The sequence below is a fragment of the Mustela nigripes genome, chromosome 10 (assembly GCF_022355385.1).
Source record: "Mustela nigripes isolate SB6536 chromosome 10, MUSNIG.SB6536, whole genome shotgun sequence".
In the NCBI taxonomy this organism is placed as follows: Eukaryota; Metazoa; Chordata; class Mammalia; order Carnivora; family Mustelidae; genus Mustela; species Mustela nigripes.
The window spans coordinates 35,731,114-35,751,018 of NC_081566.1; the positions used below are offsets into that span (position 1 = coordinate 35,731,114).

Below are 19,905 nucleotides of genomic sequence, written 5' to 3' on the forward strand. Positions count from 1 at the left end.
ACGTGAGTGGGGAGAAAGGGGATAAAAAGAGGTTCAAAAAGGAAGAAAGAAAAAAAAAAAACAAAAAGAAAAGAAAAAAAAAAGAAAAGAAAAGAAAAGAATTTTTAAAAAAAGAAAACACCTTTCAGAAAGTGGTTGTTTTTCTGTTTCCAGAATTGCTGTTCTTCTTCTCTTCGATCTGCCGATGGATTTTCAGGTGTTTGCAATCTTTAGATAAGCTATCTAGCTGATCTCCGGCTAGATGAAGCAGTCTCAGCCTGCTACTTCTCCGCCATCTTGACTCCTCCTCCCTTCTAAGATTTAATAGTCTTAAAGATCAAATATGGGCTGGAGGAGAGAGGCAAGACGGCGGAAGAGTAGAGAACCTTGTTGCTGCTGCCGGTCCCCTGAATTGAGCTGGATATCTACAAAACCATCCTGAACGCCCACAAAATCAGCATGAGATGTAATATCTATCTGGATCTCTACATGCAGGAAAAACTCCACCGGGGTGAGTGGCGGCTTCTGACACTCCAGATTTTCCTCGGATTCATCTTGCCTGAGTCGTGGTTGATATTTTGGACTATGTACATTCCCTCAACCATCCCTCAAGAGAATGGCTAGAAGGAGGAACTCCCAATGAAGGAAAGAACTAGAGACAATGACCTCTGCCACAGACTTAATGGATATGGATCCAAGGAAGATGTCAGAAAAAGACTTCAGATTAACATTTATAAAGTCGTTATTTAGGCTTGCGAAAAGTATTAGTGACAGTATAGAATCTCTAAGGGCAGAATGTAGAGCTACTGTCGCTGAAATTAAAAACGCTGTGGGGGCGCCTGGGTGGCTCAGTGGGTTGGGCTGCTGCCTTCGGCTCCGGTCATGATCTCGGGGTCCTGGGATCGAGTCCTGCATCGGGCTCTCTGCTCGGCAGGGAGTCTGCTTCTCTCTCTCTCTCTCTCTTTGCCTGCCTCTCTGTCTACTTGTGATCTCTCTGTCAAATAAATAAATAAATAAATAAATCTTTAAAAAAAAAAAAACCAGAAACAAAAAAAAAAACGCTGTGAAGGAGATGTCATCTAAACTGGATACTGTGAATGCCAGGATAAATAAGAAAGAACGAATGAGTGATCTAGAAGATAAGCTGATACGAAGGAAGGAAGGAAGTCAAGAATGATAGAGATAAACAACTACAAGCTCATGAGATCAGAAGTAGAGAGATCAATGACACCATGAAACATTCCAAAGTCAAAATTACTGGGGGCCAGCCGGGGCGGGGGGGCAGGGGTTGTCCATAAAAGAAAAAAGACCCCAAGAGTAATATAGACCAAAAAGCAACAGATAATATACAGAAACAGGGACTTCACAGGCCATATGATGGCACTAAATTCATATCTTCCAATAGTTACTCTCAATGTGAACAGCTTGAAAATGAAATGGCACAGGGTTTCAGGTTGAATAAAAAGATAGGACCCATCCATATGCTGCCTCTAAGAGACTCATTCTGAACCTAAAGACACCTCCAGATTGAAAGTAAGGGAATGGAGAACGATTTATCATGCAAATGAACCTCAAAAGGTAGCAATTCTCATATCAGACAAACTGGATTTTTAAACCAAAGACTGTAGTAAGAGATGTAAAGGAACACTATTATCATACTTAAAGGGTCTATACCACAGAAAAATCTAACAATTGTAAGTCATATGCCCCCAATATGAGCACATCCAACTACATAAAACAACTGTTAACCAAAATAAAGAATCATATTGATAATAATACATTAATAGTAGGAGCAATGGACAGGTCATCTAAGCAGAAGATTAACAAAGAAACAAAGAAACAAGAGCTTTGAATGAAAGATTGGACCAGACAGACTTTGTAGATGCATACAGAACATTCCACTCTAAAACAACATAATACTCATTCTTGAATGCACATGGAACTTCCTCCAGAATACATAACATACTTGGTCACAAATCAGGTCTCAACCAATACCAAAAGACTGAGATTATTTCCTGCATGTTATCAGACCACAATGCCTTGAAACAGGAACTCAATCACAAGAAAAAATTTGGAAGGAATTGAAATATGTGGAAATTAAAGAACATCCAACTAAAGAATGACTGGGTCAACCAGGAAATTAAGGAAGAACTTAAACAAGTCATGGAAAATAATGAGAATGAAAACACATTGATCCAGAACCTATTGGTAATGCAAAGGCTGTCCTTTCAACAATATGGCAGGATACAAATCAAAACCACAATGAGATATCACCTTATACCAGTTAAAATGGCAAAAATTAACAAAACAGGAAACAAGTGTTGGCGAGGACGTGGAAAAAGGGGAGCCCTCTTACACTGTTAGTGGGAATGCAAGCTGGTACAGCCACTCTGGAAAACAGGATGGAGGTTCCTCAAGACATTAAAAAGAGAGCTACCCTAAGACCCAGCAATTGCACTACTAGTTATTTACCCCAAAGATACAGGTATAGTGAGAAGAAGGGGTACCTGCACTCCAGTGTTCACAGCAGCAATGTCCATAATAGCCAAACTGTGGAAGGAGCTGAGAGGCCCTTCAACAGATGAACGGATAAAAAAAGATGTGATTCATATATACAATGGAATATTACTAAGCCATCAGAAAGAATGACATCGACATCCATCGACATGGATGGAACTGTAGGGGATTATGCTAAGTCAAATAAGTCAAGCAGATAAATAATTATATGGTTTCACTCATATGTGGACTATAAGGAACAGCACAGAGAACCATAGGGGAAGGGATGGAAAACTTAAGGGGGAGAAATTGGAGAGGGAGATGAACCATGAGAGACTATGGACTTTGGGAAACAAACTGAAGGTTTCAGAGGGGAATGGAGGGTTGAGGGGATGGGGTCACCGGGTGATGGGCACTAAGGAGGGCATATTTTGTGATGAACACTGAATGTTATACACAACTAGTGAATCACTGAACACTACATCAAAAACTAATGATGTACTATACAGCGGCTAACAACACAATTTAAAAAAAAAAAAAGTGAGAATAAAAGACCCAGTTTGGGCTAAGATGTCGGTCTGGAATAGTTGGCAATCTCAAAGGCAAGAGGAGCTGGCACTAGCAAGCCCTTTTCTACAGATAAAACCCTATAATTTTATTTGCTCAATCAGGCAACCCTACTACCTAGTGCTACAGAGAAAGACTAAGGGCAAGATAGGAAACTGAAACAAGCTTCCCATGATGGTATAGGCATGGAGGAAGTGATAGGCTGCTACAGGGAGCAGAGATAAAGCCCTACTTAATTTAGAAAAACATTAATTTATATTCAACAAAAGTCATAAACTGATGGCAGATAGCAAGCTCAATCCCAAAACTTTTGGGGGAAGTATAAGAGCAAAAACTCCTTTAGGGAAGAGGAGAAAACCCTCTTAGACACAGGACTCTACACTGACTACAAGCAGAAATCTATCACCAACGGAGAGGGACAAGTAGCCTCCAAATTGCCCAAGATCAGTTACAGGTATGAGAAAGTTTATCTGCCATCGAAAGAAGTGGAGGGATATTTAGAAAGCCCAAAATCTGAGCCACAAGGACACATGGCTTGTCAAGAATGAAGCTGGACCACAGTGTAGAAAATCCAAAAGGCTAGGACCAAGTAACCAGCAAAAGAGGTTAATTGCTGGATGAGGGGCAAAAATATTGAGAGAGACCCCCTATGTAGCTATGGTATAAGTGAGGGTGAGGGAGAAACACTAAGAAAAACCTTCTAGAACCTCTACTAGAAGTAGTTTATTCTAAATACAAAATAATAGCAGCCCACTGAAGGTAATGATAACAACAACAAAATCCAAACCAGTTCAACTTGTGATGTATTCAATCTCTGCACTAAAAGCATTTAGAAGACTCTTGGTCTTTCTGGATATAAGTACTGTTTAACTTATTCTCTACTGCCTTTTCACATATGAGGTCCAATACTCAAGAACGACCACACATTAAGAGTAAGGGGAAAAAATGATGGACAACATGTATAAACAGATGAGATAACAGCAGAAAGATGAAATCCATTAAAAAAAAAAAGAGTCAAATTGAAATGATAGAAAAAAAACATAGGGGATGAATTCTTTTAATCAGGTTATCAGCAGACTGAAGAAGGTATCAATGAACATTAAAACAGATGAACAGAAATTATACAGACTGGCATTTCTATACACTAACAGTGAACTATCTAAATAAAATGAAATAATTCCATGTACTATATAGCATCAGAAACAAAAAAATACTTAAATTTAACCAAGAAAGTGAAATATCTATACAACAAAAACTTTAAGACATTGATGAAATTGGGGTGCCTGGGTGGCTCAGTTGTTAAGCATCTGCCTTCGGCTTCAGTCGTGATCTCAGGGTCCTGGGATTGAGCCCCACATCGGGCTCCCTGCTCAGCGGGAAGCCTGCTTCTCCCTTTCCCACTCCCCCTGCTTGTGTTCCCTCTCTTGCTGTGCCTCTCTTTCTGTTAAATAAATAAATAACATATTTTTTTTAAAAAGAGAGAGACTGATGAAAGAAATTGAAGATGACACAAAAAAATGGAAAGATATCCCATGTTCATGGATTAGAAGGGTTAATAGTTAAAATGTCCATACTAAACAAAAATTGTAGATTCAATGCAATTCCCATCAAAATTCTAATGGCATTCTTTGCAGATATGGGAAAAGCAATCCTAAAAAATTGTATGGAACTACAAAAGACCCTGAATAGCCAAATTAATCTTGAGAAAGAAGAACAAAGGTGAAGCATCATAATTTCTGATTCCAAACTATATTACAAAGCTATAGTAATCAAAAGAGTATGGTACTAATTTAAAAACAGACATAAAGACTAATGAAACAGAATCAAGAGTCCAGAAATAAATCCATCCATATATGGTCAACTATTTTTGATAAAGGTGCCAAGAACACTCAATGGTGAAAGGATAGTCTCTCAATAAATGGTGCTAGGAAAACTGGATATTCACATGCAAAAGAATAAAGCTGCATGAATTGTACCACTCACAAAAATTAACTCAATATATACTAAGGACTTGAATGTAAGGCCTGAAACCATAAAATCCTAGAGGAAAAACCTCCCTGACATTAGTTTTGGTAATGATTTTTTGGATATGACATCAAAAGCACAAGCAGGAAAAAGAAATAGCAAATGGAACTACATCAAACCAAAAAGCTTCTGCATAGCAAAAGAAATAATGAACAAAATGAAAATTTCTTCCATTCTCAAGGAATGGGAGAAAATATTTGCAAATCATATAAAGGGATTAATATACAAAATATAAAAGGAACTCCTACAACTCATACAATAGCTGAAACACCCCAAAAATAATCCACTTAAAGATAAGCAGGGAACTTGATTAGACATTTTCCCAAGAAGACATACAAATAGCCATCAGTAGATGAAAACGTGCTCAATATCACTAAACATCAGGGAAATACAAATAAAAACCACTATGAAATATCAACTCACACCTGTTAGAATGGCTATTATAAAAATACAATAGATAATAAACATTGGCAAGGATATGGGAAAAAAAGGAACTGTTGTGCACTGTTGGTGAGAATGTAAATTGTGCAATCGCTATGAAAAAGAGTACGACGATTCCCCCCAAAAACTGAAAATAGAACGACCATAGGTTTAGCAGTTTCACTTTTGGTTATTTTTCAGGAGGAAATGAAATCACTGTCTCATGCAGGTATCTGTACCCCATGTTCACTGCAGCATTATTCACAGTAGCCAAGATATGGAAACAACCTAAATGTCTATTGATGGATAAGTGAATAAAGAAATATGGTATGTATACAATATGATATTATTCAGTCAGAGTAAAAAAGGAAATTGCTATTTGTGATATTGGTAAACCTTGAGAAGATTAAACAAAGTGAAGTAAGTCAGAGAAAGACAAATACTCTCTAATCTCACCTGTGTAACCTGAAAAAACCAAGCTCATAGAAACAGAAAGTGGATTGGCAGTTGTCAAGGGCTGGGAGTGGAGGAAATGAGATGTTGGTCAAAAGGTACAAACTGACAATTTTGAGATGAGTAAGTTCTGGAAATCTAATGAACAGCATGGTGACTACAGTTAACAACACTGTATTGTATACCTGAAAGTTGCTAGAGAGTAGGTCTTAAATGTTTTCACCATGAAAACAAAGAAATGGTAATCTTGTGAGGTGAAAAATGTGTTAAGTAATCTTATTGTGCTAAATATTTCATAACATATACGTGTACCAAATCTAAAAGAATTATTCAAACTGAAACACAAAGAGGAAAAAGAACAGGAAAAACAACAGCAGCAGCAAGAGCAGCAACAACTGCATGAAAAACCAGAATAAAGCAACCAAGCCCCAAGGAATGGGTCCAATTCTTTCTGTTCCCAACACAGAAGGTGTTCACTAAATTTTTGTGAAGGCTGCTGTTGTAGTGGATAGAACAGAAACGATATCACCTAATACTTATTAAACTTCTGGTGAGTGTTGGAAAAACAAATTCTATTACTAGACTAACCCCAATCTCCACAATAACTACAGGAGTGGACACACTATCATCATTTTATAGGTCCAAAAGCTGAGAGGATTAGTGAGGTGAGGCAAGTTGCTCAAGATCAAAAACATGCAAGTGGCAGAGCTGGTATTCAGGTCCAGGTTTGTTATACTCCAAAGCCCGAGATCTTTTACACTTCCACGTAGTGATGAATGTGTTGTAAAGAATTTAAAAGGAAGAATAAATACAAAGGTCAATGAAGGGAAGTTTTTCTGAATTTGTACAAGATGGTCCTTAGTAAGGTAATATGAGGTAAATGATCTTGAAAGCAGTCCTTGCACATAGTACTGTTCACAGGAGGTATGACCTTGAAAACTATAAACTAGCACATAGCAGACATTCAGTAGTTTTTGTTGAGGTGAATTAGATAGTTTCTCCATCATGATGTTGTCCATTAGGTCTACATTACACCATTAATTACATTAATGGATGCTTATTTTAATTAATATTAAGTTGGGGACTCTTCTAGAATTAGACTAAAGAAATATCCATCTTAGATTTTAGAGACAGAGTATTTGAAATTGGAACTGACCACTTTACAGAGTCCTTTTCTTGATACTACGAAGTTTCCTTTAGGAAGTTTTGACTTCTTTTACTTTGGAAAATATGTATCAAAGTCATCCTAGAAACACAAATCATTTCTCCATTGTTAGAGATTATATACAATATACCCAATGGCGACATTGTACTAGCTATTCTAAAAGGCCTTCTCTGATTGACATGTGTTAATAAATGGAAAGAAGACCATGTAGTCACAGTATTCATTACTCATCTGTGTTTACATGCAATATGACTGTGAATTGTTAATACTTTAAAGCCAGTTTTTCAAGACAGTTCATATGCCAAATAATTATGTTAACTATAAATATTTAAAATACATTAATTATTTTTTGTTCTTTAATATTTGAAAATACAAAATTTAACAAAGCTCTTGCAGTAACTTTTCACTACTGAGAAATTATTGATCAGTATATATATATAAGAATATGTATAAGACTTAAAATTATTCACAAAGCAAAATAGATAAATATATAAAATTTTATAAATGGCAAACTATCTGTAATTTCACTTTTGCTGACAGGGTTTCAATATTTTAACATTTAAAAAGGTTTCTTTGTGCACAAGTCCACTGTATTTTCAGTAAAACAGAATTTGATTCTTTTACCAAGTGATGTGAAGATGATTTTTCTAGCTGGAATAAACAATTAAAAACTCAGCAGTGACCAACAAAACAACATTATTTCAAGCCACCTAATAAACTATGTTTGTAAAAAGCACATAACTAAAGATTAAAATATTTAATTTTATCTTTCAGATTATCATATCAACATATCATGAGCATAAATGTGTGGAAGGAGTCTTAATACATTAGTAAACTCAAAAAGGGAACAGACCTCTGTGCAGTGACCAGTATTAAACTCAAATGTTAGAAAAACCATAAAGAACTTCCAGACAACGCTGCCACACAGTAGTCCTATTTTGTAACTGGCATGAGGGCACAGGCTAACTTGTTAAGATATTTATGTATTATTCTAATATTTTTATGTTCTGTATCAGGAAACATAACAATGTGTAGTAGATACAAATCCAGTTCAAATTATAATAAGATTCTATTATACTCTTGTATTTATAATCTACTGACATTCCTGGAAATTTTTCTCTCTTGAGGGACATTAATAGGCAGCAGCAGTAACCCCTACAAAGAAAAGACTGGCCTCCTCTTTCATCAACACTAACATTGATCTCTGCCCAACCTTAAAAGCAGTTCTAGATACAAAATAGGAAGAACATCATCTTTTTTTTTTTTTTTTATCCCAGGATGCCTGGCAGAACACAAGAATTTGTCCATTAAAAATTGGGTGCTTTTGGAATAGAGAGTTATTGTTAATTTTACCAAAAGCCCTTAAAATAACTTAAAAAAAAAACAGGGGGAAACTCTAAGTTAAGTAGAATAGGAAGTAACTAGGAAAAATATTAGCAATGTGATTATTGATGTAAAGTCTAGAATGTCAATACTCATCATATTTACTAAAAGGAAAACCCAGTAACTGTTTTTGTTTCAAGACTTTGTAATAAATGACATAGTCAGTTGTGGCAATAAATTTGAAGAGTAAAATATAACACTGGAAAGGTATATTTCAACCTAAAATGATATCATAATATATACTGAACATGTTCACATGTCTTTTTAATATACCTGGTATTGTTTGCAGAACTAAACATTTAAAAAATGAAGTCCCAGCCAATTACTGAAAGGAGCTGGTTCTGAATTATTTCTTTGAAAAAATAATGTTCTTGAATAATTTTATGAAAATATAAATGTTTCAGTGTGTATTTTATTGCATTTCTAGAAAAGACTATTCTGTATGGCAAATTTTATAATATTTTTTTGGTTTGTAACTATCATCTTTCAACGAAACAAAGTATTATACAATGCCACTAGAGGGCATTCTTGTAATCCGTAACTGAATGGGGGGAGGTAGGTGGCAAGGTACAGATTTTAACCATAATGAAATTTGACATGTTGGAAATTAATATTATTTCAACAGAAAATGACAGAGGAAAAAATATTTTTTAAAAAATTATTTTTATTAACATATATTATTTGTCCCAGGCGTACAGGTCTGTGAATCATCAATTTCTTTAAAATTAGTGACATTAATATAAATTAGAATAAATACATGCTATGTCAAAGAGTGACTTTGGGACAGAGACATCTAAAATGGTGTTTTCATTTAAGCAATATTTTTGTGGGTATATTTTAATAGAGACACATTTACTTATTTCAAAGTATTTTCATCATTTGAAACTTTCTAATAGATTTTATCACTTTAATTCAACAATTTAGCTTTATCACCATAATAGTGTTCTCAATATTGAGCCAAATTACAGAAAGTGCTAAAAAATAAAAAATAAAGGATTTTTTTCTTTTTTTTTGCTTATCATGATTTGGTTAAACTTATTATTTTGTAAAATTTACATTAAGTATTCTTTCCAGTTATCTGGGCCCTCGTTCATACATCCATTTCTTCCCTGTCTCTCCAGGTCACTATTATCTTTCTCACTGTGATTTGCAATCATTCTTTTCTTGGTTATAGAAAGCAAGTGGTGTCTTCCCTCTGCAAATAATGATTATGCCATTTCTTTCTTGACTAATAAAGCAAAGCTACTGAATGAACTGTGTATTTCCAAAGATCCCAACAATTGTGCCATTTTTTAAAATCTATTGTGTCACCTGAGCAAAAAAATGCTATCTTTAATTACATTCATTTTATTCCCAGAGTCCACTGAATTCCAGTGAAGAAAAGAGGGTCACAAACACAATACCATAAACCACATCCTCCTAGGTATGAATATCCCACTATTTATTATGCTTAGGAACGAAATAATTTAGAGAATCTAAGTCTTTATCTTACAAATTTCATAGCAACTTAACTTGTGACATTTTAAAATATGAAATTTATATCTGTAAAATGTAAACCTCTTGATTATTCATATTATTAAAAACATGCTTTTGTACTAGGATGTCTTTTAAGTCCCCATTCAACAAAAATGTGGTTTTGAAATGCCTTACTTGCAAGTCTCTAGATGCCAGAAATATGTATATAAATACTTCTAAGTCCATTCTTTAAAGATGAAATTGTATTACTTGTCAATTATAAAATGAGCTCACGGCTGTTGTGCTATATTCCATAAATGTACTAGGATGATTGATAAGCCATTAAATACATAAGGATTCAAAATGACAGTATAGTTTAGCAGTGTATAATGGGTAAAAAGGAAAATCACATAGATTACATTTTATGGTGTAAATATGTTCCTTATTTATGCATTCAAAAAGTAACTTCATACCTTAAACTGTTAGTCTGTATGTGAATATGGTACTGTATGGTGACTAACATAACATAATAAAAAAAATCATTAAAAAATAACAGAATCAACAATCACTAGTTTCATAGTTCTTCGTCTTACTAGTAGACATTATGACTATTACACATATTTCTATTTGTAAACACTGCATTTGGGTTAAAGACTTGAATATGTTCCAAGTGTAAGTATTTATCAACAGGCATACTATATCATATTACAAATGAGAAAATAATCTTCCATTCATATTTTCCCAGGCTGCTTTTATACAATTAATTGGAAAGGTTGGAAATAAATCTGAGTGCATTGCTATTTGTCTCAGACATGAAATAGTTAAGAGTGATATGTGTGCCAGGGTTTTAATAGGGCTTAACAACAAAAAGCTTCAATCCTCTACTTTCACTAGATTTTGTTGCCGTGGTTTTGCTTGCTTAGGGCCATCCATCTGTTAATGTTGACTTGTAATATAGCTAAGCTCCTGCTTGCAGTTCACTAGTCCAGTTGATGTGTGTGTGCGTATGTATGTGTACATGTGTGTGTCCTATATAGATACACAGATACATACACATTACAATTGCCAGAATAAGTTAAGAATGGCTAATAATATTAAAAATGGAGTAGCATCTTAGATACATATAAATTTTGCAGATTTAAAGGGATTTCTCATTCTTAGAAAACTCCTATGAATTTTTACAAATAAATATTCTTAAAACATAATTTTCAGGGACAGACTTAGTATAAACGTTGTTCACGAAGACTACAGTCAGTATTCTAAAATAAAATTGATGAAAGAAGGTAAGTGTGTAGTCAAGATTAAAACTGTTCTGCACCATGACCGGTGGCAGTATTCTCACTGGACCCAACTGGCCCTGTTTTCAATAAAACCAGAGGAGGATCCTTTCCCTGGAGTCCTGTTAGGCTGGGGCTGCTGTTGGAACTGTCATCTTCACACAAAAGGGAAAAGGGTTGGGTTTTACAAATGTGAAGCCTAATTGGGAGATCTTCATGGCTGTACCCTTGACATTTATTTAAGCCTCATCAACAAAATGGGAAATAACCATACTAATTAGCAGACCAGCACACAAATTACTATTTGTTGGGGTGTAGATGTAGATTCACAATCTATTCCAAACACAAGCTAAGTAATGGAATACAGGCTTAAAACAACATACATTTTAATTTTTTTCTTTTCTACAGTACCCAGACTATGAAACTTGATTTTTTTTTTCACTTACTAAAATACATTCTTGATTTTAAGCAACCATAATCTCATTTTCATCTTTTGAAAAACAGGTGAAAATAAAGTGTTTCATTTATCCAAGTCTAGCTGGAAACTGGAAATGTAAAGTTCTTTACATAGCTGAGATCAACTTCTCAAATGGATAAAGAATTGGGATAAGCAAAGCCCATATTCTTTATTTTGATACCTCTACTGACAAAAAAATGACGAATCCTGAGGTCTTTTAAACTTAGAAATTAAGACATTTCTCAGGAAAATAAGCTATATATTTCTTCTCTAATTATAAACTGGGATGTAAAGTTATCCGTACTTAGAATGAAGACAGACACTAATTTAGGGAACTAGAGGACTGTTAGTGGCTCTGGATAGTTACTACCAAGAGAGAAGAAAGTCAGGGCCACTGTGGTAAGAGACCTGAAGTTCAAGATATATGTATATGCATTAATGGGTAGCTGCCAATTTTTAAGTGCCTATTATGTGGCAGGTGTTTTATACACATTATCCATAATGCCTATAGTATCTTAGCAAAATGACATGTATTGTCATTACCATTTTATAAATGTAGAAAGTACGGCTTACGGACACTGTGTTTTGCTCAATGCGAACTGCTAGTACTCTTTCCAAAGTCAAGTCTCTCTGGCTCTCAACACTGTAACTTTGTCTCCCACAGCCCTTCCTCCACAAACACTCCACCCAACAAAAAGGCACGACAGCAGTGGTTAGCTACTTAACTTCCAGAATCTGTCTGCTTTTCAATCCCTACTCTGATACTCATTACTTTGGTCACATTTCTTCATCCCTCTGCTGTTACTAAATCTGAAAAATGGGGATCATCATTCCCAGTGTGCTTGGATTGCTGGGAGTTTTAAATTAATCATATAATACACACAAACATACAGACAGCTTTGCTGTCTCTTCCTCATGTTTTCCAAGTTCACTCTAGAGTAGTTCAATGTTATTCCACTCTGTAAAAATTGAAGTTTGGAAATAGGGATAGTAAGACCTCAAAATTATCTGTATCACCAAATCCTAGAGGTCCTATGGAATCTCACTTTTAGGTAACTGAATTTACCACATGGCAAGAATTTTAAGAGGGTGTGGCTGATTCCAGTGTCCTGGGATGGAGCCCTGCATCATCATCGGGCTCCTTGCTCCCCAGGAAGCCTGCTTCTCCCTCTCCTACTTCCCCTGCTTGTATTCCCTCTCTCACAGTCTCTCTCTGTCAAATAAATAAATAAAATCTTTAAGGAGAGAGAGAGAGAGAGGGAGAGAGAGAGTGTATGGCTATTTGAATAATCAAATGTGAGATGGGGCCCAGAGAGAATGGTCCTTCAGTGAGAGGCTAGTTCTAACATGAGACAGTGATGTTACTCTTCTAATTCAGGGAGCCTGACTGACAGAAGAAAAGAGAGCCTTCTAAGTTTACTTCTACTTGTAGCCTTTATTTTTTTAAGTTTCTTAGGAATTAAGCTGTCTTTGTATTAATAAACCTGAGTATTTCAAGTGATAGACATTACACAGAAGAGAGAAAGAAGGAAAATCAGATTTCTGTCCCTAAAACAGTGTTCCTTGCCTCTCTTGGCTACTTCCACTGGATGGGAGCTGTTGGGACACTGGCTTCACCTGTGGATCCACAATGTCTAACCCTATTTCCTGGAATAGTTGCATGCCTCCTGAACAATTTTATTTTAATCCTTGTACACATCATGAACCCTGGTAGGTGTGTTTGTCTTTTCATTTTGGCTGCTAAGCAAGGGAATGGGTCTTAGCTGCTGCTGCTTTTTTTTTTTTTTAAAGATTCTATTTATTCATTTGACAGAGAGAGACTCAGCAAGAGAGGAGTGGGAGGGGGAGAAGCAGACTTCCCACCGAGCAGGGAGCCTGCCTGATGCGGGGCTCCAGCCCAGGGCCCTGGGATCATGACCTGAACTGAAGGCACACGCTTAATGACTGAGCCACCCAGGCGCCCCAGGCCTTAGCTTCTTACTGCACTTTCTCTCTGCCCTGAATCTTATCTAAATTAAATACATTTCGATCTTTTGTTCTATGATTCCTGCTAAAATGTCCAATTAATTTTGGAAATAAGTAGAATATAAGCAAGTTAATAAACATAAATTATAATAATATATTATAATAAACATAAACATATGTCTCTGACATATTGATTGATACCCAGATTATGCCTCGAACCATATCTATTTCTCAAAATGCTTACATATGTAATTGGAAATCCTAATGGGCTCAGATCCTAATATTATTGTGCTTAGAGAGCAACAGTAAGACTGTTTATTGATTTGGAGATAATCATAAAACAGTATCTTCATGGTTCTAGCATGAGCTTCTGTTTCTTGTATTATACAATGGATCATATTTCTAGCAAATCATTGAGACTGGATTACCACCAAAAAGTGAACCAAGGAAGCTTCTGTGGTATCAGACCACAAAAAAAGGCAGACTATGCCCAGTCCCTACTGATTTCCCTGCCCCAAATGCAAACAATGTATTTGAAGCTTATTTTCTATGTAGTCTGTTTGTGTAAGTGGCTCAGGTCTCATGTGGGAACTGAGGCAACAATGACCCACTAGGGTAGGCTGACCTTAAACTTTGCCAAGCTTCAGGTTTATGGTACAAAGACCAGCCCCTAAGTATTTAAAAATATAGATTTTTTTTCTTTTTACAAAGGCAACTTTTCGCCAAATGATTACAAGGCAATTGGAGGTAGCAAATAATCTTGAGATTTTTGTCACTGTCCTTAAAACCCTCCTCTGAGAACTGCTTTCCCTGTTCACCCCTACTACTTGCCAGTGTTCTTGGTACATGGTATTCTCCTTGCTTCCCTGGCTAGAGTTGACTGACCTAAGGATTAATGCTGGATCCGAGTGGGCTGATGACACACTTCCACAAGCCGGTGGATCTGGGAATCGCAGTCCATTTCCAGCAGCTGGCTGAGCTGAGGGCCTGCAAGCCCAGCGTCAGGCACATGGAGGAGTTGAGAAAACCTCTCTATGAAAGGCACAGTGGATAGTTAAGCAGAGAGAAGAACAAGCCGGATGAGAGAGAGAGAGAGAGAAGATGGGTTGGGACATGGGGAGGGGGTGGGGGTAAGGGGTAAGGGGAGGAGGGCTGATATTCTTCCCTGAGTGCTTTTGCTTTTTCCATTTTCTGGTTCCAGTCCTACCAGAGGGCTACATACATTCCTATGCCTAACCTAAGCTGAGAAAAAACAGCAGATTGTGATAAATACTGCTGGGTTACAAATGATTAGAAATATGGATCCTTAACAAATTGACCTGTTAAAACATATATCATTAACACACACACACACACACACACACACACACACACACACAGGTATATACACCCATTTCTATAATGGAACACATGTATATAAAGAAATACACATACGGGGATTACACATTACCTAAAACTCAGATATTTATCATTTGAAAAGATTGATATTCAGAAATTATCAGCACCTGCATAATAAATCTAAATATGTTGCTCAACAAATTCCTATGAACCAAGTAGGAAAATTATAATTCTTAAAAGAATAAGCCCTAATTCTCTTAATTCTTGTTAGAGTCATCATTTGTCATGTCCGCCTGAAAACCACAAAATGCTAACTGATGAATACAGATAGTTGAATTAATGATATTATACTACGTGATGGCCATGAAAATTCAGGATAAGTATGCAATAAATATAACCTATTATCCTGTAAGGTTGTAACTTAATGCAATTTTCTCTATCAGAAATTGTCTAACAGAAAACAAAAACAGAAATCTGTAATATACCTTATAACTAAATAATCAGAGAAATACACTGCTGTGTTAAAGAAAGGAAGATTTAAAAATTTATACGAGGAGCTAAAAATAGTATTCTTAACTTAAAACTGACATTTGGGACAAGGGTTTCTCTAATTCATGTGTTTTCTTTCTACCCTAAAGCATCCAATAAGTAATAAAGATCTCACTCTTTTTTTCACATAAAAACCAGTGCACCATTGTAAATAAAACATAACTGCTCTAATATTAAGGCAATAAACATTTTGCAAAAGTTTTTAAGATGTTGAAGCTTGAGAACCAAAAGGAATTGAAAATGCTAGTGATGGAAAAAATATAGAGTAATTGATTGTAAATCCATCATTGGTTTACAAGTTAATACATATTTTCCAGTTAAGAGTAGCCAGGGAAGGTTTCTATACTTGTGGAATTATTTACTGAAGGGCTTACTATAGGTCATACAATCAGCATTATTAAACCAATATGCTGCAATTAACCAATACTAGTATATGGAAAATAAAATTTATAAATGGATAGATCATAGAGAAGGCACTTAGTATGGTATAAAAATGGTCCCATGAAGGCAGAGATGTGTTTTGTTTCTCCTGGAACATTTAGAGGCATGACTGGTACACAGTAAGTGCCAGTTTTCTTTATAAAGAAATGAATAAGTTTTCTTTATAAAGGCGAGGGTTTTAGTACAGTTTCACTAGCTTCTCCCCATCCCTCCTGACACAGAGAAGCTCTTTCAGGCCATCCCTGCTCCTGCAGTGTGTGCAGATCCAGAAAAGCTAAGTGAGCATTAGGGATGCCACTAACTCCTTGTAAGTCTTAGGTGAGGTGACCATTCTGGGTATCACCTCCCTCATCTGTAAACATCAGTGGCTGCAATAAATGAACTATAATCCAGTTGAAAATTCTTTTTAAAAGCTAGTTTTCTAAGGCCACTTAAAATATGATTTGGTGTATACAAATCTGGATCATATAAACCTTCAGAAACATATTTATAAAGCAAAACCAAGGTACATATAGCTATAATTCTGAACACTTTCCCCTTTAGGACAGTATTTTACATAACATCAACATATAAGCAGAAGCTTTAAATATTTATAGCAAAAAAAAATCTAACTTTAGAAAAAAACAGGCATATTACTTTATATTCTAATTTCTATAAAGGATTTAAACAAATTTCCATGCATGAATTTCATTTTATTTTTGTAGTAGAAATCTGGGATTTCCCTCCTCATCATCAAGCTATTCACATCCTATAGCATTCACATGCTTAACTGCTTCTCTCCCCTTCCTGGACTGTGAACTCTATGACGACATAATAAAGTATGCAGAGATTGGTATCTGGAATGACTAATTCCTAATCCTCTTGCAGCCTGCTCAGATACTACCTACTCAACCTCCTTGACTGGAAACACAAACTTTCTTACCATAATGATGGGGGGAAAAAAAAAAAAAAGAACGGGTCCAAAACTGTTTTTTAAAAACTAACCAGAATTACATAATTTTAGAATTTGGAGACATAAGAGTAAATAAACCCACCTGGGCAAGCTTACGCTTTTCTGTATTTCCTCCCTTTTCATTGTGTGATGTGTAAACTGGTGTATATTGTACAGAACCAGAACAGGTCCCATAATCCTCTTCATTTTCCTACACAGGAGGAAATATACAAGTAATTATTTTAAAATACTTGCATTCCTTTTAGACAAACTATCTGATACAGATGTAAATAGCAAAATAACACTTCAGATACAATTTTTAAAAATTGGGGCGCCTGGGAAGCTCAGTGGGTAAAGCCCCTGCCTTCAGCTCAGATAATGATCTCAGGGTCCTGGGATCAAGCCCTGCATCGGGCTCTCTGTGCAGCAGGGAGCCTGCTTCCCCATCCCTCTCTCTCTCTGCCTGCCTCTCTGCCTGCTTGTGATCCCTCTCTGTCAAATAAATAAATAAAATCTAAAAAAAAAATCTATTTAGGAAGAAATTGCATTTTTCTATATTATGGGTTAATAATTTCCAAAATAGTCTCTATTTTGAAAAATTTGGATGAAATTTTTATAAAGATTATTTACTATCATAAAAATGGAAGTTTTAAATAATATTTTTCTTCAAAGATAGAAATTCAAAACAACTGACAAAAATCTGCAAAGATGTAATATGTACTCAAATAAAAAGCACATACACATAAATATTCATATATATGCAATATTCATGGATTCAAATACACATCTTCAAACACAATCTTTTATAAATTAAGAACATGCTTCAAATTAAAGTAGCAACTACTGGAAAGATCCTATAAAACCAAATGATGGCATTCCTGGCTTCATTCTGCACCAAAGATCATCTTTTTAAAGAAATTCTCAGCTTGAAGCAAGAATTTCAATTGTGATATCAAGGCAATCAACTTTATGAAAACATACATCCTGTTAAAGCATCTTTGAAGATCTCCGTTGTTCTGTGATAAAATATGCAAACAATAAAGAGATTATTCAGTGACTGCATATAGAATGGCAGATAGTTGCCAGAGGGCTTGTTATGAAAAATACATTGTTGAACAAAGGGCTAAGCATATTTCAAACATCATTAAAAACAAAAATCTCATGTGATTTGTAAAGTATAAGCTTCAAACTAATGCAAGAATCAAGTTAGAATGAAAAGAAGAATATGACATACCTTGTGTTTTAGCTTACTCTTCACTTCCTTTATCCCCTGCTTTGCATGATTTTTTGCCTAGAAAAAGGTAACACAAGAGTCTGGCTCAGCATGGTTCTATTACCACTTAAAGAGTAAGCAGATGAGATCTCATTTCATGAAACTTGCAAATTTCATATTATTTAGAAAAAGAACAAATTATAATCTAAAACTTTATTTTCAGGAGGACCACCCCACTTGCTATTATATCTAAATTAGTGAAAACATGATTAGTCTCTATTTGCATACTACTATCATACAAAGGCTAACATATAGCCTGTTTTGCCTCCTAAACTATAGAAAATACAGGAGTCAACCAGACGACTACTGGCCAGTCCTAACTTGAAATTGTGATTAACTGGGGGTGAAAAGCAGAATCCATGTAATCCTAGCAGCAGGCTATTGGGGCAAATGTTTGGGTTTTAAAAAACCCAGGCATCTTTACAAAACTTTATTAAAATGTTTTTACAGGCAGACACAGGTTTTTATTAGGAGAAGTATCTTAGTGTTACAGCTATTTTACACCCAGTTTTTCCAGTACAAATTAAAAGTCACTTAACAAAAGATGTTATCCTCATGTTCCACCGGGAATCTGACTGCAGCATTTGAGCTTCTCAGGTCCTGATATGATTCCTGTGGGATATAACTTAACTAAAGACCAATAACTGGGGACCTCCCTTAAGCCTTGGCCTTTTTTCCACTGGAAATTCCCACTCAGAGTGGCCAGAGTGGAAAAGAAAGGAAATTCACATTTATCTTGTGTTTCCTTGGTATATGACTATGTGCTGGGTACCTAGCATGTATTAGCTCATTTAATCATCACAAGTCTGTGAAGTTGGTGCTATTATTACTACATTTTACAAATAAGGAAAGTGACTCAGAGGGCATCAGTTTGCATAGCCTAGATTCAAATCTGGGTCTATTTCATTTCTAAGTCCAACTTCCCACCATCACAAAAGGGAAGGAAGAACTAAGGTTTTAAAATATATCTATTGAATATAAGTCTTATGAGAGAAAAGGCGGCATGAGTCTCCTTCTACAGACATGGAAACTAAGGTCATAGGGACTTAAGACTTTCCGACTCCAATGTTCTTGTTCCTTCTACCAAACCATCCTACCTTCCCAAGTCACTTCTAGGAAGAGTGAATACATGTTTTCCCAAGTTCACTTAGGGGAAGTGTCTCATTTTTTTCCTGTTAATATCTGTAGTACCAAATACAGTATGTGATATATAGTAACTGCTCAAATTATGTCTTGAACTCAAATAAACAACTATTTCTTTACTGCAAATGAGCCAAAATTAAAACATATTACACACAATAAAAGATAACCTAAAAAGTCCAATAACTCTAAATTCTATTTCCATGGTTCTTTGGAATTAAAGCATTTTCACATTCCGTATTTTATTGGTAAAGCCACTTTATTTAAAGGGTCCTATATTAACCCCTACATTCCCATTAGGTAAAAATGAATAATTACCATGAAATATTCCTGTTTCCATCTCCCAGAACTTGTATCCATCTTTGCTCTTATTTTGTCTATATTCTAATTTATCTAAATGTCCCTCAGTCTTTCAAAATTTGCTTGATTCACACTAATCTTTTCATATGCTCCTCGGTGTATACAGTTGAATCTAGTGTCAATCAAGATTCTGTAATTCATGCACTGATTCATTTAAATGGCTGTTGCCCGACCTCCTCCACGGACCTTCTTCAGACTGTCTGGAAGATTGGGTACAGACGTTCTCTCTAT

General features: G+C 35.5%; 1 protein-coding gene across 3 annotated transcripts in view; it reads right to left on the reverse strand.

The window, feature by feature from the left end:
- DENND1B (DENN domain containing 1B) overlaps positions 1-19,905 on the reverse strand; it is a 285,595-nt gene that overhangs the window by 26,785 nt on the left and 238,905 nt on the right. For all 3 annotated transcript variants that reach the window (XM_059413042.1, XM_059413040.1, XM_059413041.1), the window contains 2 exons: positions 18,136-18,192; positions 17,005-17,112 (listed from right to left, as the gene is read on the reverse strand). In XM_059413042.1, the coding sequence (XP_059269025.1) occupies positions 17,005-17,112; positions 18,136-18,192 (165 nt within the window). The remainder of the gene's footprint in view (positions 1-17,004; positions 17,113-18,135; positions 18,193-19,905) is intronic.